The sequence below is a fragment of the Acomys russatus genome, chromosome 20 (genome assembly GCF_903995435.1).
Source record: "Acomys russatus chromosome 20, mAcoRus1.1, whole genome shotgun sequence".
In the NCBI taxonomy this organism is placed as follows: Eukaryota; Metazoa; Chordata; class Mammalia; order Rodentia; family Muridae; genus Acomys; species Acomys russatus.
In genome coordinates, this window is record NC_067156.1 from 21,320,438 (window position 1) to 21,342,543 (window position 22,106).

Below are 22,106 nucleotides of genomic sequence, written 5' to 3' on the forward strand. Positions count from 1 at the left end.
TTTACTATCAATTTCTATCATCATAAACAATTTGTTTAGTCTCCACCCCATCAGACACTAAGAAGGAATAAATATTACCTAAGTGTGTAGGAAGTTCAGGCAAGCAGCTTCCAAAAGTATAGAAGTGATAGACATTTAGCTGCTTGGATAGTCCCTCAAAATTTTATCAGAACTTCAGAGCATCCTCTTCAGGTTTTTGGCCCAGAATATTTGACAGACTTTTCTGTGAAGCAGGAATTATAAAGGACTTGCCTACCTTGTCCTTGCCAAACTTGTCAGTTGTCTCTCCTGCATCCATTTTGTTCCATTTTTTACAGTATTCTGTTTGTAATTGACACAAGAACATTTTCTTATCCAGTGGCTAGCGTCACATATGAAGCCTTTGATGCTCTTCGAAGTAGAACAGGGGTGCTGCCAGGAGCCGACTTGTCTCATATCCAAAAGATGTTATGTTAATACAATCTTTAAATGGCATATTCTGTAGATCTCTGAGTTTTTGAAGCTCATCTATGTTTTTATCTTATCTGAATTGCTTGTTTCTAGCTTTTGTTGTTGTTGTTATTGTTTTGTTTTGCTTGTTTGGTTTGGTTTTTCAAGACAGGGTTTCTCTGTGTAACTTTGTAGATCAGGCTGTCCTCGAACTCACAGCAATCCACCTGCTTCTGCCTCCTGAGTGCTGGGATTAAAGGCATGTACCACCATGCCCTGCTATTTCTAGCTATTTTTTATTGGTCAGTCTAAGAAACACATTTCTGTAATTAACTAAACTAGTATCTAACATGACTATGAGTTTGATTGTCTGACTAAGATACATTTCTTACTTCTCCTAAACAATTTGTAATAGCAGCTTTCAAAATGACTGAAACTTAACACTACAATTTTAAGAATTACATAGGTACAATACCTTAGCATTCTGTAACCAAACATCATCTTAAATCTGTCTTAATATACAAAGGTCTATACCAATGTAATATTTTTTGCTTATTATTATGTTCTTTTGTCTAAAAGTAGATTCAGTAATCTACCCTTCTACTTATTATTCCTATAACCAACCCCTTTGAACAGTAACAAACACCTATGGCCCATACCATGACCAAAAGCCAAACACCACCCCCATGGGAGTGGCACATAGTTTTCTTTGGGGGGGGGCAAGAAAATTGGAATACTTAACTAGCTGAAGCTTTTGCTGTCCAGTCTTTGAGTGTTGAGAAAGTTCAGAGCTTAACTGAAGTCCCGGCTGGAACAGTCTGTGATGCTGGATGATCTAGCCATCCATTGTGGAGTTGTCCCAGATGAAGAGTTTCAAGGAAACATTGTCATTGAGGCCATCGGTAAGGTAGGATCACCTGCACTACTTGTCTTATCTTTTTTTTGTGTCTGGCCCGCTTGCTCTGAAAAATATATAAACTTTCAAACATATTACACATTTTGTGGTAATTATGTATGGGCTGTGCACTGTGCACTGAGTTCAGTTAAAGACGATTCTCTGTAAAACAAATTTTAATCTATGACATTTCAAAGAATAGCATGGTAAGTCCTGAGGATTTTGTAGCCAAAGATTTGTTGGCCATATGAAGTCCTTGCTGAAGACATTTTCATGTCTCAGAGCTGTTCCCATGTGGAGGGACCAGCAAATTATGTTACCTGTCCTGTTTGGCCTTTTTGATTTTTTTCCTTCTGTCCACAGTCAAGATCCTCAGGGGGTCTCCCCCTGTCAAATCTTATTTCCAAAAGTTTGGATGGAACACATATCTTTTTGTATCTTGTTGAGACAGGAGCATATTCTCTTCCCCAGTGTAACACACTTTCTATCTTCCATTTTGGAACTAGGACCTTTATATGCTGATCTAATTCTGCAGTCCTTTCTAAAACCTAGTGCATCTTAGCAGGTGTGCTACTTGTCTCATTAAAAAATTTTAAAATCAACATATCATTGTTTAATCTATTTTGAGGAGATATTATATTCCTTTTCTGTTTTATGACCATCTTTTTAAAATTAGTGTTAGATATTTTCATAATTGTTTGGCCTAAAGGATTATAAGTTTTATCAGTGACAGGTTTTACATTATTATGTCTAGGAAAGTGTGTATTGCAGTGGATATGCATGCTGAAGCACCATCAGCCCCAATTAGCAAAGGCGTCTCCAATGCAGTCACCATCTCTAACAGAATCATGTTTTCCAGATAGAATTCTGAATATGAACCTATAGTAGGGTGTATATATTTTAGTTCTCTAATAGCTATAAAATGGAGCATCCAAGCCATTGTATATCACCTTGTTCCAAGGCAACATATACTTGGCATATATACCTTCATCTAGTAATTGAATCTTGAGAATAGACACACAATATCTAGTCTGACCATGTTGGCCTGTAACCAAAGCCTTCCTAGCCAGCATCTCAATGGGCTGCCTGCCATTCTGCAATTTCTTCATGCCTTTGTGGATTTTCCTTATCTGGAATTACCTCTTTTGGTGTTCTTGTAAGTTCTAGATTGGATTTCTCTGTAGGTTCCCTATTTTGATTTAAGGATTCCTCCAACCTCTGTTCTATGTCGTTTAATCTAGCACCTAATTTTTCGGTCTCTTGTTTCTCTATGTCTTCCTTATTTTGATCTCTCCCAAAGAGGATATACAAAACTGAAATATTTACTGAAAAAATTATTTGTAGGCTAAGAGATACAAACTCAGATGGAATCCAGAAACACCATGTTACTGTGTCTTCCATCTTTATCAACATGAAAATAATCTTTAATCTCAAAATCTCTTCCTAAAGGACTTTAATTTCTTAGACTCAGCTTCCTGTTTAGACCTTACCAGTTCAGAGGCTTGGTACTTTTCAGTATGTCTCTGGCTCCTGCTTGCAAGGAGAGGCTCCTTTCTGTCTCCCTCACTAGATTCTGATCCCCTCCTCCACTCTGGGAATTTATTAGGTCCCCAAGTGTTTGCTCCTCTGGCCTGTAGGATTCATGCCAGCACTCTTGCTCAAAGGGATTTAGCTTTTTGCCTGGCTAGGAAAGCTTTCAAAGTTTGCTTGTGTTAAAGAGCCACTCCCCCACCCCCACCCGCCTTCTACCTAAAGAAACTGCCTCTCTAGGGTTTGTGTGTATTGGTTTTTGTTTTTCTGCAGCGGTGGTGGGGGGTAGGTCTGTCTAATCAGGAAGCTGTGAGCTCCTGCCTTAGAAACTGTGGTTCCCATCTTAATGAACAGAACTAAAAAACTGCTCTGTAGTCTTGTTTTCTACTTAAGTTATTGCTAGATTGCTGTAAATTCCGCCCCTCATTGATATATCATTTGCTAATGTTATTTTTATAAAACAGCCTTTATCTTTGCTTATTTCTTAACCTGACTATCACACAAATAATTGAGACTCTTTTATTGTACAAGGCTTCACAACACAATCTGAAAAGTTTAAGTCTGTTCTTAATTCTATATGCTGTTTTGTCCTGCTTCCAGCAAACATCCCAGCAACATTTACACTTTGTGGCTTTCCTCAGCTCCAGCTTCTCCTTCTTGATTTTCCTTGGACCTCTAACCCTAGCTGAATCCTCTCCTCTCTTAACTCCTTCTCCCATGGCTGGCAGGAAGTCCAGCCCTATTCTCTGCCCTGTTCACTGATTGACTGTAAGCTGCTTTATTGACATATTGACAACTGGGAAGCAGCGTTTACACAACATTTAGACAGGAAATCAGAATTTAAACTGCACAATAACCTTAAGCCTCCATTGGCCCCTGAGTAATTGCATCAGCAATCAGGACACAGGGCACTATGAGTTCTGTTGCTCAGCTCGCTGTCTCCTTCCTGTGCAATTCAGGACCTTCACCCATGGAATGGTGCCACCCATATTTAAGGTGGGTCTTCTTACCTCAAATTAACCTAATCTAAATACCCGATCACGGGCATGCTTAGAAGCCTGTCTCCAAGTGAGTATATTCTATCAAGTTGATAATTAGCCCTAGCCATAGTATACGAGAACTCATCAATAATATACAATGCTAGATCCCAACAAAATAGTACTCCCAAAGAGATGGCAGGCTGTGGCAGGTGGCGATGATGTTGAACCTTAAACCTTATACCTGACTAGGGGGTAACTTGGTTAGGACAGGAGAAGAAAGACTCCACTGGGGATGTGAAGATAGACAATGTTGGCTTCTTGCACAAAGCAAGCTGTTATAGAATCATATGCTGTAAAGCTGGAGAGAACGGCAAAGGGTAGAACCCCAGGATGTGGGCCACTGCTTCCAGGCAGGGAAGACCAATGAAGTCCCAGGAGAAAGTCAAAAGAACACTATATAGATGAGCTGGAAGACCGTCATGAGGTAGGACATGCCTGAAAAACACAAGGATGCCTATAGTACTTTCCTATAAGAAACAAACAAACAAACAAACAAACAAACAAAAACAAACAAACAAAACAAACAAACAACACACACACACACACACAGAAACAAAAGGCCAGAAAGGTGTACACAGGGCTGGAGATATAGCTCACTGGTTGAAAACATTTTCCAGGTACCCATGAGTTTGGATCTCAGGACTCACATAACAAGCCTGGCAGGATGCTGAGTGCACCTGTGACCCCAGCCACAGCCAAAGTCCAGGATGCTAGGAGCGTGAGAACAGGCCTAAGCAACTGTGACAAACAAACGTGAAGAGCCCCCTCTTCTTTCTTCCTTCAATTCATCCTTTTCTCTCTCCCTCCGCCCCTCCCTTCCTCCTTCCCTCCGTCCCTTCTTCCTTCCTTCCTCCATACAGACTTGAATGGAGACCAGAGGTCAAAGGTCAACCCTGAGTGTCTTCTTCAGTCACTTTTGAGACAGGGTTTATCAGTGAATCTCACTGAACTCAAATATTTCTGATTTCATTGGATTGCTGGCATGTGGTACTGCATCCAGCTCTCTTGTGGGTGCTGGGTATTGAACTCAGGCCCTCACGCCTGCACGGCAAGGCAAGCGCTTTAGTGCCTGCACTCTCTCTCCAACCCCAGGAGAGGCTCTCTGAAGGGGATTTCCACTATTGTTGTTTTTGGAGGCACTGAATTGGCTGGGAAGAAATCCTAAGTTTCAACCCTGTTTTGATTAATGAGTTCATTAGAGTAATTCCAGCTCAGAGATGTTGCAATAGATACAGCCAAGGCCACTGGAATTTATTAGATAATATCAGACTGTCTTAAAAAAATGTGTCAGTTTCTGTTGCCATTGGAAGTTCATGGGGTTCTCAGTATTTCTATCTGTCAAATATTTGGTGCTTTTGTTCTTTTACATTTACTGACTGTCTTGGGCATTGGTCTCCTCCTCCTCCTTCTTCTCCTCCTTCTCCTCCTCCTCCCTGCTCCTTCCCTTCTCCCCCTCCTCCTCCTGGTCCTCCTTCTTTTTAGAAAAGGTTTCTTTGTGTAGCCTTGACTGTCCTAGACTCAGTTTATTGAAGGAAAGAAACCTGTTCTTTAGGATCCCAAGTGTGGGATCAGAACGGTCTAGTGAGAGAACAGGTGATGTTAATTCACTAGAAGAGCAACCACCTCGTGCAGGAGCTTAATTGTTGCCAGATGAAAATGATCCCGTGAACAGAATCTGGGAGGAAATATATAAATGAGCCCAGAACTGGCGGGGGGAGGGGGGACGATTGGAGACTTGGGATAGATTTGGCTGTTCATCACTGTCCTTCAAGACGCTCCTAGAGAAAACCACTCTAGGGAAGGCTTTAGAGCTCTGGCTCCTGCTGAGGCTCTGGGATCTGGTTACCCCCAGTTCCAGTGGAAAAACTCCTGCGGCTCCTGACCGGAGAATCGTTCCTCGGGACTGATATCCTTAAGGTTTTGTTGTTGTGTCAATTAATCTTCATTTCCTACTGTTTTGGTTAATCGGGTTATAATTGACGTAGACTCGGTCAATAAGTTGTTAATAAAATATTTTGGTTAAAAAAAAATTGAGTCTACAGTTTATAGACCAGGCTGACCTCAAACTCACTGAGATCTGCCTGCCTCTGCCTGCGCCACCATACCCTGCTGGGTGTTGTTCTTAACTTGGCATAAATTGATGCACGTCAGATAACATGGTCAATGAGCTGAAGTACTTGAAATCAAAATGGAATCCTGGGCAATTAGATGGACTGGGAAACCTGGGCTTTGGCACGTGGTGGCTAGTTTAATTGTCAACTTGATACAACCTAGAATCAACTGGGAAGCAAGTCTCAGTGAGCTGTCTTGGTCAGGTTGCCTTGTACACACATCTGTAGGGGATAGTCTTGATTCCCTTCACTGACATAGGCAGCACCATTCCCTGATTTGGGAACCTGGACTGTATGAGAAGTTTAGCTTAATACCAAGCACGCATACATTCACCCTCTCACTGCTCCCGGCTGTGATGTGACGTGTTCCTCTGAAGCCCTGCCTTGACTACCATGATAAACTACAACCTGTAATCCAAGTAAACTTTAAGCTCATTTTTTGGTCAGGTTGTTTTTAATCACAGCCACAGGAATGAAACCAGGACAGGAGTGGATTCACATGGTATTAGTGGATTTGTTTTTCTCTCTTCTGTATACAGTTTTCTTTTATCGAGTTTATCATATAGAAAGTGGCCTGGACACAGTAGGCACTCAATAAGTGGGAGATGACGATGACGATGACAAGGAATACATCTACAATGATGGTAAAAGCCACCACATCAGAGCAATCTGGCAGGGTTCTGGAGAGCAGCAGGTGCGTATCAGTGTAAACTGCTGGAAGAACCCCCATGGTAGTTTGTTATATCATCTCACAAATATGTGCTCTTCCTGTCCTCAGCACGAGCCAGCGCCCCCCCCCCCACCTCAGCCTGAGATCTGCTATGCTTAGAGGAATGTTAGTGGACCTCCCTGTGTGGCACCCAGCAGAGGCTGGAATGTTCCTAGGGGTGGTGGGGGGGGGGGGGGGAGGTGGCCTTCTGTTTCAGCCCGCCCTCATGTGCAGAGCACACTCAAGTGGCCACTGCTTCCCTAGCCCCCTGAGAGGGCTCTTACCACACTGTTCAGATTTGTGCACAGCTTGGTCGGAACCTGCTGGAGAGGACACTCTGAGACATATCAGAATTTTATTGTCTACAGCGATAGTAAAAACTAATGAATACGAAGTGGATTTTCTTTTCAGGTCAGAATGACCATGACAGCAGTCAGATGCTCAGACACTTATGCATGAAGCAGCTCCGTGCTTGGCTCTGAAGCATGAAGCAGTTAATACAAAAGAGAAGAGATAAAACGGTACCCAAAGAAAACAGACCATTTGAAAGTCATAGTTGTCTTGCTCCCGGCACACTTAAAATGTGAAAACCAGAGTCTTGGCAGATGGAAGCAAGCTGGGTGTGAATATAGAAATATTTACAAAACAGTAAACTATAGGCAGCATTCTTTGTACATATAAGGAAAAGGTTTATACTAGCTATGAAGTATTATTTTCATTTTCCTCCCTCCCACCCTCCCGTTCACCTATTCATTCATCTATATATATACACTTATTCAACCAGTCATGTATTCAACAGTTAACCATGGATGACACAGGGAACTCATTATGGGGACAAAGGATGACTAATATAAGGTTGCCTTGAATAAGAAGAGTCAGCCCTAGAGATAATGTCTTCTCAGAAAAAAGAGATTATCTTGATTATCCTAATTGAAGTGGGAATATCCACCTTGAAGTGGGCTGAATAATTCCATGGGTTGGGCTTGTAGAATGCATTAGAGAGAAAAGGTAGCTTGCAGGTCACAAGCATCCATCTTTTCTGCTTCTAGCTGTGCATGCAACGTGACCAGGCACCGCACCCTCCTGCTGCCATGCCTTGGCTGTAAGCCGAAATAACCCTTTCCATTGCGTTGTTTTTGCTGGGTGTTTTGTTGCAGCAACAGCAGAATTAACTAAGACGCCAGTCCCCTGAAACTGTGCCTGGTCTATATCCAACTGTTAAAAAAAAAAAAAAAAAACAGTCTCTACTCACACGCAGCAGATTGTCCCATAGCCCAATCCTCTTCTACCTCACACTAGGCTATGTCTACTGCCTCTATGCCACTGTGAGGATTAACAAGATAATCTCAACAAACGTTCCCAATAGCTGCGCACCTTCATGTCCTTCTGTGGAGACTTCAGAAAGGCAGTTAGACACGGAATTGCTGGGTGGAGGGTTGATAATTTCAAAATAACTGAGAGCTATCAGACAACTGGTAAAATTTCAACTGGGCTTTTTTTCTAGCATATAAAAGTCCCCACTTGAGGGACTGGGGAGATGGCTCAGTGGATAAAACGCTTAGTCACATGGTGTGAGGACATGCGTGCACATTCTTGAAAGCCACATGAAACCAGATGCAGCAGCAACTAGTGGGTCTTTAATCCATGCACTCCCTATGGCAGGAAGGATGGTAGAGACAGGAGAGGCCCCAGAAGCTTCTGAGCCAGCTAACCTGGTATACTGAAACTCATATAGGAGGTAGAAGGTGAAGACCAATGCCTGAGGTTGACCTCTGACCTCTATGCATGTGCCTGCATACACATAAGAATCAACTAGGAGGACTGGGCTAACAGAAACAGAGAAGGCTGCTTTATATATTTTTGGAACTGTAGCATTTCTTTCCTGGAGTCTTAGTATCCAAACTTAGACATACTTGTCTTAGGGTTTCTATTGCTGCAGTAAAAAACCATGACCTAAAGCAACCCAGGGGAAATGGTCTGTTTCAGCCTTCACATCATGATCACAGTCCAACATGAAGGGAAGTCGGAGCATGAACCCTAAGGCAGAAACCACAAAGAAATGTCACTCTACTGGCTGGCTCCTCATGTTATAACCAGCCTGCTTTCTGATACAACTTGGGACCATCTGCCTTGGTTTAGCCCCACCTACAGAGGGCTGGGCCTTCCCACATCAATTGGTAATCAAGAGAATGTCCTCACAAACTTGCCTCCTGGCCAATCTTACCGAGGCACTTTCTCAATTGATGTTCCCTGTTTCCAGATAATTCTAACTTGTGTCAAGTTAACAAAAACTAACCAGGGCAGCAACTCTAGAGTGTCTGCTAGTATTTGTGAGATTGGAGAGAAATCTGTTCAGCATACTCCCTTGCTTAAACCTAACCTTTGTGAGAGCCACACACTAAACAGGGCATGCACTTTTACCCATCCACACATTATTGCTAGTGTGGTGAAGCATAAAGTGGCCCTTTCTAGGGAAAAGTGTCTCCTGTTCTCCATATGCCTTTCTCATCTTCACACTCTCCATGGGATTAGAGAGACAGATAGATGGATTGGAGACAGAGCTACCTAATCAGTTCAGCTACCCTCCTCCAAATAGACAATACCTGATGAGCTGGGAAAACAAAAGGGGGAATTGTAGTCCACATTGCCTGGCTTGAAGAAGCAGGCTTCCTGGTACCCTGCTGGTCACCTTAGAATATGCCTCTCCTTCCTGTGATTCTCATGAGTCTGACCTGAGTGATTTGCTCTCTCATTGCCAGAGGTGAGTCAATCCAACTTTGCTTTTAAATGGACAGACCTAGAGGGTAGGTGCAGTGGCCAACATATGTGGACCAAGTTGTCCTGATTATTTTAAAGATACTAAATGCTGATCTCCTGCTCTTCTGTCAAAGGTTTCCCAGGGCCATACTTTTATAATATGTAAGTTATCTTCTTCTAGCCTTTAAGCCTAAATTATAAAAGGGTCACTGAGGGACTTATGCAAGAGTTACAGGCATGTTGGCTAAGAAAGCCCAGCTTTGTAGAAGGCTACCTATTTGTCTCCCAGCTGAAGGGAGGCAAAAAGAACCTGTCTCAGACTAGGGTTGCAACCACAGTCTGAGGAAATAGAAAAGGCCTCAATACACCAGCACAAAGGGGAGCACTGACTCTGGACTGAGTCTAAACAAAAGACCTCTGAGGCTTCAAAAACAGCTGATTTCAGCTCCAGCCCTAGCTCTTCCAGATGTTTCAACATCTTTTTTATCTGTTTGTCTACAAAACAAAAACATTACAAAATGGCCCTTAACCCAAACTCTGAGGCTATGAATATACCCTGTGACATACCTGTGCAAATGATTGGACCTTGGAAGCACAGGATAGCCCACCTATCTATAAAGCATGGTGGCTACTGCTAGTCTAATGAAATAAAAACAAACAAACAAACAAGTTAATTGTGAGTCCAGACCTTATACTCACAGCACCCATGCCTTTGAAGCTTCCTTGGAGGAACACCAGAATGTGACCCAGTACCAGGCTTACTCCTGGCCCACCCTCAATTGAGGTTTGAGAAACATATCACCATCAGTCCTGCTACGCACTTTCCTGAAGATGACCCACAAGTGTGCATCCATGACTGTCATGAATTGAAAGGTGAAACCAGCTTCATGGGAGTGCCAGTGGTTAATTTAACTGTGTGGGCCCAAGCCAGGTACCTCATCCCAGAGAGCAGAACTGAGCAATGTGATCCAGGTGCCTCTGATAGGTAAAAAGAGAGTCCACCACCATATATCCAATAGTTGCTGTGCCTTTACTACAGTGCATGTGCAAGGCATGATCTGCAGAGAAAGAGGGATTCTCACTGCTGGAAAAAATGACATTAAAAACAAAGAGCAGATCTTGATCCTCCTAGAGACTGTTTGGCTTCCCTTGTGGATTGCTGTCCTTCATTACTGAGGTCATAAAAAATTGACTCCCCTGAGACAAGAAGTAACCTGGTTGCTGACCTGGCTGCTTGACAAATGTCCCTGGTATCAATAGGACCAGCGAGGCCTATTGATATTTTGATGATATACTGTGACCCAGGGCTGCCTGAGACTCCAAGTGGAGAGTTCAAACCCATAGGTTGATGGAGGACACCAGATGGAAAGATAATTCTTCCAGAAGAAATAGCAGGGTTCTGGTAACTGACCATCACCAGGCTCCTCATCTGGGGTCCACAGCTGCTCAGACCAAGGTCTGTTATACCTGGACCAGAGCACTTAGTGTGGAATGTCTCAGGCAGATGCCAGGTTTGTGCTCAGGTAATTCAAAACAGATCTGTTATTCGGGAATGGATCTGACTGAGAGGCGGACACACCAATGGACTCTGGGAAACTGACAGCACCAAGACCCAGCCTTCCAGGGAAGAATACAAGTACTTGCTAGTTTTGATAGCTATCTTTCCCAGGTGGGTAGAAGTGTTTCCTAACCAGACCAAAACTGCTCAGATAGTAGTATACAATCCTCTCCAGGAGCTGTTCCCCTGATTTGGCTTCGGCCTAGCAATGAGGTCAGACGATAGCCTAAACTTCTTAATCACTAGTAAAAGATGTAGGGCTAGATGGAAAACTTCATTTTGCATATAGACCTCAGAGTTCTAGGTAGGCACAAAAAGTAAACAGGGTGTTAAAAGAAACTCCTAACTAAAATCTCATTAAAGTCCCGGGAAGGGTCGAAGGACCACATTCCGTTGTACCCCGTTTAGGCAGGGATTTATCCCCTAGGAGATTGTGTTTGGAAAACCTCCCCCACTGCTTCCTAGGATCAGAGACCAGCAGTTGGCAGAACACTCTAGTCATTCTTTTCCAAAGTGACTACAAGGGCTCCAGTTATTCATAATGTCTATTCACTGGACTATCTGAGAGACCCAACCAACCGCTAAGTCAACCACCAGTTTCCATACATTTAAGACCAGTGATACTGTCTGGGTCAAGCAGGTAGCCAAAGAGGCACTGGAACCAACTTGGAAAGGACCCTACACAATGATTCTCTCCATTCCTGAGACTGTGAAGGTAGCTGGCATTATGGATTCACCACACCCAGCCCAAGAAGCAGTCATGGATGTTGCCAAATGGAATATCTCCTGGACTATGGACCCACTATTAAAATTAAGATTTCATTGGTTCCCCAGGCCCTTCCAGTTCCTGCCCTTCTACCTCTTCTCTATTTTAAAAATTTATTTATTTATTTATTTGTAATACATTTTAAAATATATATTTTTTTAATTTTTAAAATTAATTTATTCTTGTTACATCTCAATGGTTGTCCCATCCCTTGTATCCTCCCATTCTTCCCTCCCTCCCATTTTCCTCTTATTCCCCTCCCCTATGACTGTTCCTGAGGGGGATTACCTCCCCCTGTATATGTCATAGGGTATCAAGTCTCTTCTTGGTAACCTGCTGTCCTTCCTCTGAGTGCCACCAGGTCTCCCCCTCCAGGGGACATGGTCAAATGTGAGGCACCAGAGTACGTGAGAAAGTCATATCCCACTCTCCACTCAACTGTGGAGAATGTTCTGACCATTGGCTAGATCTGGGTAGGGGCTTAAAGTTTACTGCCTGTATTGTCCTTGGCTGGTGCCTTAGTTTGAGCGGGACCCCTGGGCCCAAATCTGCCTATCGTAATGTTCTATTTGTAGGTTTCTAGGACCCTCTGGATCCTTCTACTTTGCTATTCTCCCATGCTTCTCTCATTTTAAAAAATTTATTTTTAATTTATATATTCACTTTACATCTTGATCGTAGCTCCCTCCGTTCTCTCCTCCTGGTCCCCTTCTCTCATTCTCTTCCCCTTATACCCTTCCCCTTGTCCTCTGAAAAAGGGACCCCTCCACAACCCACTCCAGCACATCAAGTCATATCAGAACTGAGCTCTTCCTTGCCCACTGAGGGCCAGGCAAGACAGCCAGCGAGGACGCAGTTATTGAGAGCAAGCAACAAAGTTCATGTCTTAGATAGCTAAGGGACCCACATTTCTGTTTCTTTTTGAGCCTTATGTTTGGTACAAATACAGGGTTATGGTCCAACCCCCACCACCTCAGGCCTGAACTAGAAACTGAGGAAGACAGATACAGAGAAGGTGTTTGATAGTGCAACTGTAGACCAGCAACCCACTTTCACTCTGACCTTTGTTCACCCGTGCCCACTTTAAATGTTTGGTTGTAATGGAGAAGGGAAAGGTACAGGAGTTTATCATTTGAGATAGAAATAATCCCTCCCACCTGGAAATCAGCCAGGATTGCTGGCTGTGTTGAACCCTCAGCCTCTGTACTATGTAGAGATAGAAACTAACCAGACTGTTAACTAGTTGACTGACAAAACTCATTGTGACTGGGGCAGCCCAAATTAACGTTAGAGGACTCACACAGAGCTGGGACTTGTCCAGTATCCTAAATTTTTAACCGAGGCACTTCCCTTATTCTGATGTCTACCATTTGCCTTCTGGGTTAACTCATCTGGCCAACAGCAATAGTACCAAGCTCCTGAGACTACTTGGTGAGCATGCACTAATGACTTAACTAAATGTCCTTCTTCCAATGATTCATATAATATGGACACTGGACTAAGGAACAACAACAACAACAAAAAAAAAAAACAAAAAAAAAAACAAAAAAAACCCGAGACTCCCCTCTCCTCAGGTGCCAACCCTACCAGTCAGAAGGTGACCCGCCTTCTGGCAGATTGGCTCCACTCTTTAGATTGGTTCCCAAAGACTCATTGCATCACCCACACTTCCACCCCATTACCCACCCTATGGCTGAGTCTATGCCTCTGACTCTGGAAAACTTCAGCTGCTTAAGTGCAGGCTACTCTAGTCAGAAGAACAATAACCCCCCTGCTGCACTAAAGGCCAAGCTAATCAACAAAAGTCCAGCCACTAACCTGGTCAGGGACTCACTTCTAGATCAAAGGTCGTATAGGCCACCAGAAATCCAGGCCACAAAGACCAGAGGACCAAAGAGTCCTTCAGACCAGCTCTGGGAACTGGTGAAGAGGAGAAAAAAGAAAGTCTTGGTGGTTCTGTGGTAGGGAGAATTGAGCAGGAGGTAAACAGCTGGCTAAGAGAAGCCACCTATTGGTGGAACAACTAACCAAAGGAACTAGTTGTTGAGGAAAGGCTGAGGAATGGAGAAGAAAAAAATACGGATATCCAGGCATATCTGGTGCAAACTGAAAGGTCTTGTACCCCAAGAGAACTTTATTTTTCTTCTGCTTTCCTTCTTTGTCTGTTACTCCTTTGTGTCAATCCCAGCACTTTATTTAAAGTGAAATTCAGTTTTCTTCATTACAGATTGCATCATGATTTTCTCAATCTTTTACAACCGATACAGCTGTTAAAAATCAACAGAGCAAGAAAACAATCTAACAAAGAAATACAAATAGTTATGTATAACCTACAATAAAGCATCAATCAATATCCAAGCAATGGTCAGCATGACCTGATTATTATTTCTTAAACAATACTTGGGAAAGTTTAATCATAAGTTTCCCCAGGCTAAAGCCATTGTGTTTACATGATTGTCATAGCAACATAGCTTGAAACTAAATGTTCTCTAACAAATAAAAAAACTTGACTTACTCCCAGTCCCAAATCAACAGGTATGCTATCCGTCTTCATCTGACCCTAAGCTAACTGCCAAGGGGTCCTCTATTGTAAAATATCTGTAAAGCATGACGTTCCAAGCTCAACTTCTTTGCTTTAAACATAGATTCTAAAGAAACTTTTCTATATCCAACAATATCTAGCCAGGTACTGTTATGTCAAAGTCCTTAACTTTCTTTTCAAGCAGTTTCTGCCTGGCTGCTCACAGTCAGAGCAAAAACTCTCTCATTGTCTCAAGCCTTTGGCCTGTTGCCTTCTTTCAACATTCTCTGTGGGAAAAAGTTTTCCAGTGTAAATTTCATTATGGCTGAGAAATAAAAAGAAAGACAATTTTAAGAGAAAAAATAGATTTCAAAGTAGTTTTTAGGCAAAATTACACCTGGAGCATACATAGTATTTAATGGCAGTGGTGACCATACACTGGATCCTGAGTGTTGGTGGGATGTGGAGCTTGTTATGTGAACGCTGAGATCTGTGTTCCAGCTCTCACAACTGTACAGTAAGTACTCTAGCCTTTGACTTGCCTCTCCAGAGCCCTCTACTAACTTTCTCATAGACTCTTTCCGGTGTATTTCCTTAATGATGGATTGTGTTGACATTCTCTGCATGGGTAATTTGTTCTGCGTACAAGCTGTGTATTTTGTTTAGTGAAATGCCTTTGTCTATTAATTTTACTGGGCTTATACATTTTATTCTAGTTGAGTTTGGAAATGAAAAAATATGTGGTTTGCATATAATTCCTTTACTAGATGTGTAAATTACATTATTCTCTTTTGAATGTGTGCTTCTTAACTTTCACTTACTTAATACCTTTAAGGTCATGTTCTCATTTTAAATGAAACTAAATTTATAATTTTTTACTCAATCATTTTTTAGACATAGTACCTAGCAATCTTTTACCTACATAATACTTTATATGGTTTTGAAAGTTTCAGAGTTTTATGCTTAACATTTAGGTCTATGATCCAGTTGGATCATATATTAGTTGTATACAATAATGGGTTTTATCTTTATGTGTTCATAAATGTAAACAGTGCATTTTTATCAGCTTTATCTCCCCATTATCCTCAAGTATCCTCCTCTGAGTTTCTTTGTCTGGTTGTTGACTGAGGTTGAATGGAAATGCAAGGTGCTAATTTGTTCAGTGGAGGACATTTCCAGACACCATAGCATCCAGGATATGGCATGGTGATTCATAACAACTTTCGCTGAGATTTAAACTAAAAAAAAAAAAAAAAAAAAAGAACAGTAGGTGGAGCATAAATGTGATAATAGGCTATTTGTCAATGAAGAGGGTGTGATTGCAACCAAAGCAATCCGTGATGGTTGAAGAGACTTCCATGATTGTCATGGACCCAAGAGCTCCATGCTGGGACACATGGAAAGGTTATCACACCTTCTGTAGACTCTAGCACATTAAAACACAAATCTGTGGGTTTGGACAGGTAGTTCAGTATTCAAAGCACTTGCTGCTCTTCTAGAGGACCCAGGTCAGTTCCCAGAGCCAATTTCATAAGAATCTATAAATAACTCCAGTTCCATAGGATCCAACGCTCCCTTCTAGCTTCCACAGACACATGCACACTTGTGGTTCATGTGCACACAGACATGGACATACATATACAAAGATTAAAATGTGAATTTACATGAAAGGCAAACATCTGAGAAGAGCCACCTAGCGAGGCCTTTTTCCAAGGTCCAGGCACAAAGGCACACAGATGCTCATGTAGCTGTGGGCTGGGGGGCAGCAGAACTCATCACTGTCTATGGGGTAATAGACGTGTTTGCAGGCATAAAATCATTATGGTATCATGAGACCTTCCTCAAAGTTATAGAAAGGCAAAGAAATATAGTAGGGTCAGATTCCTATCATGAAGCTCCTGGGTGAGCTCCATGTGAAGCTGTGAAGGTAAAGTCCAACTCACAAAGGAGGTCACACAAAATGCCAGAGACAGCAGGAATATGGGAGGATCACCAAGGGAGGCTGTAGGCACACACTGGAGCCAGACCAACAGAGAGGCTATGGATATAGCAAAAAGCAGAGTTGAAGAGACAGGGTAACATGGACAAGTTGGAGCCAAAATGATATCACCATAGCCTTCCCCCCAGCTTTCAGTCTTGCTTACCATACTCCTCCATTTTACTTATGGATTGTTTAGTCTGTGTCACTGTGTATTATAGTACGTAATGTGTTGTTTTCATTTTATAAGACCTCATAGATAAATATTGCCTTGAGTCTCAGAAGAGAGTTAGGACTTTAGGACAGTGTTGGAAATGTAGGTTTATGAAGGCTTCTGAACTTAGACAGAATGCATTCACCACGATATGAGCCCGTTGGAGAATGGCAATGGGGCGTTATAAATAGGTGTCAAATGTCCCCACCCCATGAATTTGAACTTGGTCCTGAGCTGATGGTCCTTCTTTGAGAGTTTGAAACCTTTGGACATGGATCCTGGCTAACAGATGCAGAACCAAAGGGATGGCTAGAGTGCAACACCCAAACCCCATTCTCAACCAGGACTGTGTGTTTCCCATTTGGACACTGAGAGGTGAATCACCATGGGCAGGACCCACTCTCACTTCCAAATATATGCATATGCATATACATATTATATATAATTAAATATACTATTTAAATATATTAAAACATTATGCTTTAAATATATTATATAATAAGTATATATATTTAAAAACAACTTAAATGTATGTGTATGTATCTGTTGATGTATGCAGCCTGTATATAAGTACCAACAGAGATTAGAAGAGCGTGTCAGATTCCATTGAGCTAGAATTATAGGTGATTGTGCGACATCAGACTTCTGGGGCTGGGGAATGAAAGAAAGATCAAGAACTCTTAGTCACTGAACCGTCTTTCCAGATCTGACACAGATAATTAGACAGAGAAGTAACAAGGTAAAGCATAATTCAGAGGAACATTGCAGTGGGCTTACCAAACGGATATGTGATAGCCTACTGGGTTTTGTGTTGGCAGTTTTTAAGACTTTATGAATACATATGATGTGGGAAGCATATTCATGAGGATAAGGTGACCCACTTTCTTAAGTCACGCTCAACCAGATCACCCCTTATGGTATTTGTTTCTACGACTCTCTTGAAAGCTTGTGGGGAAGAGGATTTCTGTTGTGATAGAAAGGACCGAGTAAAGCCAGGCCCAAGGTTCTATCTCTCTTTGTCTCCTTGTGTCTCATGTCTAACTCATTGCCCTACTCAGTCTCACAGTGAAAGCCTGTCTCCAAAGAGAAAACAAGACAGTATAAAACAAGATAAAGAAATTGATATTTAAAGAAAAAATAAAAAACAATGTAAAAGAGAAAAGGAAAGATGAAATTATATATAAATATTTAAAGTGACCCGGAATGATCAAACTATCAAAAGGAAAACCAGCAAGGAGAAAGATTACTTAATTTTAAAATCATTATTCATAATTAACAAATTGTTGCTTATATATTACGTGATACATGTGAAATTTTGTTATGTGTTGTGTGTATACATTGCACCTTGATTTAAAAGTTAATCAACACATCCATCACTGCGTATTTCTTACTTTTTTGCACTGAGAGTATGCGAAGTTAACCTTCAGTTTTGAAACTCACAGCGGTTTCTCTGAACTGTTACTAAACTACCCAGTTTATCCAGTCACCCCTTCTACAGTCTTATGAGGCAGGAACCTGCCTCTGCACTTGACCATTTTGTACACTGCTTTTTCATTTTCTCCTATAATCATCACTCAGTATGAAATGTATCTATCTACACCTGGCAAAAATGCCCAGCAGGGCTGTGCCACCTTTTGACTTTGTGACAGATGTTATTGTCTAAAATTGTGCACTCAGGGCTGGAAAGGTGGCTCAGCAGTTAAGAACGCTTGCTCTTGCAGAGGACAAGTACTCCTATGGGTGAACTCACAGCCACCTCTAACTCCAGTTCCAGGAGTCTTACACCCTCTTCTGGCCTCCTCGGGCACTGCACTCACTTACTCAGGAAAGTTATTCCTTCCCCAAGTAACAGAATCTAGGATGTAGCTTTGGATCTATGGGGGACAGTGGAGCTGCATAGGCTTGGCACTTCTGTATACTTACTTTGCTCAGTGAATATGGACATCCTGCCCAAAATTAGCTCAGCAATGATCATGCCTACCACATATTCACCACATTTTGTAGTGGAAGGCATTTTGATCAGCAATTTCTGGTGTGTATATGTGTGAAGGTGCACATTCCATTTCTTCCATGGCATTCTTCAACTCCTCCCTTTCTGTTCCATCTCCCTTCCTCTCTTCCCCTTTCCTTCCTTCCCATAACATTGGTCTTTGCTTTCTCCTTCCATGGCCATTTCATTTTTAACAGGCATCTGAAGCCAATTCTGATGCTGGCATCTTGTCAGGAAATTAACGTGTCTGGTGTCTTTGGCTGTGGCTGAGGCTGCAGTGCTGGCCAGGCTGACAAACTGCTAACCACAGCCCCGGAGCTAAACAGCAGGCTGTGTTTTGCAATCAGGGCTGGAGTCACGGGTGATAGATTCTTTTTCAGTTTTCTGATGCCAACAGTGCAAAGGAGAAGTCGCTGTACTTTCTCACCTCCTTTTTCTTCCCTCCTGCCTTTCTTCTTCCTGCCTGTCCTTTCACTGTAGTCCTGGAGAGAGCTTTTGGGGGAAAGGAGGGAGATACGAGCTTTTATTTCATCTTTGGAAAGAAGAAGAAGAAGGTACAACTGTGACTTCCTCTGTCCTCTTCCCACTCTCCCTGCATCTATTACACACCGCTTCTTGTGAATACTCTCACTCTCTCCTGAGTGTGTGTCTGGGCTTTGCACTGGAAGACGGCTTGAGCGGGTGAAAAACTACACATGTGTGAGTCTTGGAGACATGGATAGAAAACTGCTGGTCAGTTGTTGTGTTGTTGTTGTTGTTGTGCTTCTTCTTCTTCTTTTTCTTCTTCTTCTTCTTCTTCTTCTTCTTCTTCTTCTTCTTCTTCTTCTTCTCTCCTCCTCCAACTCCCCCTCCTCTTCCTTCTTTTTTGTTTTTGTTTTTTTAGACAGGGGTTCTCTCTGTAGTCTTGGCTGTCCTGGACTCACTCTGTAGACCAGTGTGGCCTCCTCAAACTCATAGAGATCTGCCTGACCCTGCTTCCTGAGTGCTGGGATTACAGGCATGTACCACCAGGCCTGGTGGACACACTAGTTTTCTAACAGAAGTCTTGACTCTTTGAAAGAGGCAAAACCCTGCTTATAGCTAGGCTCCTGTCAGACAACAGCGATGAACTTGGATGCACGTCTCAACACAGGGCTGTTGCTGGAATTTTTAGATAGTGGCCTGGGTCCTGGCACTCCTGACAACACAGGCTTGGCTACTCATCCACAATAGGCCAATTATAGACACAATTCCTAGAGAAGAGAAGAGAAAGATGTATTCAATGTGAACACCTTGGGAAGAAAAATAGATCCAGCGATTTCCCCAAGTCCATCTTTTGGGTTTTACTGTGGTTTAAGTCATATGAGGCATGGCTCTTTGCCTGCAGTATCAATGATATTTTTGTCAGGTGTGTCCACTCTATACCCACTAGCTGCCTGTTACCCACTTAGAGCCCTTTTTGTTATGAAGGTGATTGTTCAAGGCGTCATCTATGTGCTTAAGTGACCTCACACAGTGTGGTGTCAGAGGAAAGCTGTAAAGAGCCCCCTATAAGTAACAGGGCATAAGTTATCAATTTAATGAGGAAAGACACAAATTGTGTGTAGCGCTTTCTAAGATTTACTACAGGAATGATTATTCACCCAAAAAGCTGTGAAGAAAAACCCAAACATTAAACTTTGACTAGTTCAACCATTTCATTGCAAATGTTACTGTAATAAGACGCTGAGAATAACAACAAAAATATTTTAAAGTTAGTATGTGCCTTTGAATACACAAGAAAGCATATCACATGTTGAGTTCAGCAGGGATTGTGGTTTTAGGCATCTAGGGCGTGGGGGGTGTTGCAACCTGTCACTTGAAGACGAGATGACTGCTACAAGTTCTGAATGTGTTCGTAAAATTTGGTTGTTCTCAAAAGGATAGGAACTTCAGCTTGTTTCTGCATAGTTAGTATTAGAAAGGTTCCCGACACATAGTAGGTATTTACAAAGCACTTATTAAATGCACCAGTTTATAAACTGCTTCAGAGCATGGGGATGGGACATGGTTAGTAGACTCGTTGTCTAGCATTCACAAACTCCTAGTCCGCCCACCAACGCTGAGCAGCCTGAGTGTGCTGGCACGTATCTATAGCCCCGTGACGTAGGACTGGAGGGGGAAGGACCAGAAGCTCAAGGTTATCTTCAACCAGAGCTGTGCTTCTCCCTCCTCTGATTGCATCACCCCCTCCTCTCCTCCCATTCCCCTCCCATTGTACACCCTTCTCCCACTCTCCCCCCTCCTTCTCCTCAGAGACAGGAGAGTCCCTCATGGGTACCAACCCACCCTGGCACATTAAGTCACTGCAGAACTAGGTGCATACTCTCCCACTGAGGCCAGACAAGGCAGCCCAGTTAGAGGAATGGGGTCCAAAGGGAGGCCTCGAAGACAGAGAGGGTCCTCTCTCCAGTTGTTGAGGGGTCCACATGAAGACCAAGCTGCTCATCTGCTACATATGTGCAGGAAGCCTAGGACCAGTCCACTCATGTATAGCTGTGCTCTCATACAGCCCTGTGTTGACACTCTGTGTCCACTAGGCTCAGCAAGAGCCGTTGTTTTCTTTCCTGCTTCATTGTCTTTCCAAGGGTGAGAATGCTTCCTTTAGAAATGTTTTCTTGCTTGTTTAATAGTATAGTATAGTATAGTATAGTAAAGTAAGACTTTGCCTCTGCCCAAAGTTCTGGATGTCTGTGTCTCCAGCACTCCTCACTGGTCACACTCAACTCATCTGTCTCACTCACACTGACCACCAGGCTCTGCTCTTCAGCGCCATTCTCACCATATGCACCTGAGTCCAGGCAGCTTTCTCCTTCTCCTTTGAGCTATACATGCTCTCTCTGTTTGTTTGTTCAACACATTGACAGTGAGCACCTGTCATACAGGGCTGCCCCAGATTATGATATAATATGGTTAACTTGCATGGAATATGAATCACTTTTCTCATTGCTAGGGCTGAATACACAAGCTTTAAAAAAAAAAAAAAGTAAGAAAGGAAAACATTCTTCTGACTTCCTGCCTGAGGTTACAGTCCATCATGTGGGACAGCGTGGCAGCAGGGGTGTGAGGGGGTGATCACGTGGTATCCACAGTCAGGAAGCAGAGAGGGATAAACGCTGCTGCTCACCTCACCTTCTCCAGGAACCCAGCCCACAGAGTGACCCCACCTACTCACACAGTGGGCTGCCCCACCTCAACTGAGCCATCTAGAACTCCCCTGTAGATGTGCAGAGAGAATTTTCTCCTGCGTGAGTCTCTATCTTCTTTATTTGAATATTAACCATCACACGGGATATTACACATGGCCAGTGATGACCTCGAGAAAGGCACTCTATTCTCAGGAAGATTGACATGCTAGGCACACAGTACAGCACAATATCCATGACAATAGAAGGAGTACAAAATAACAGAAAAGGCAAGGAGGCCTGCCAGCAAATCCAGAGGAGCAGCCCAATGAAGACTGAGCTTTGGGGCAAAGCAAGTCAAAGTATTTTTTTTTAACTCTTTATTGGTTATTTGTTAATTTCACATTATGACTCCCTAATCCTACTCATTTCTCCCTCTTCTTGTACCCAAACTCCATCCTTACA

The 22,106-nt window shown here is 42.6% G+C and overlaps 1 protein-coding gene across 1 annotated transcript in view; it reads left to right on the forward strand.

The window, feature by feature from the left end:
* Positions 1 to 1,252: 1,252 nt before the first annotated feature.
* The window catches only part of Tslp (thymic stromal lymphopoietin), a 160,214-nt gene continuing 139,360 nt past the window's right edge, over positions 1,253 to 22,106 (forward strand). Inside the window, exon 1 of the mRNA XM_051163981.1 lies at positions 1,253 to 1,331. Within this exon, the coding sequence (XP_051019938.1) occupies positions 1,253 to 1,331 (79 nt within the window). The remainder of the gene's footprint in view (positions 1,332 to 22,106) is intronic.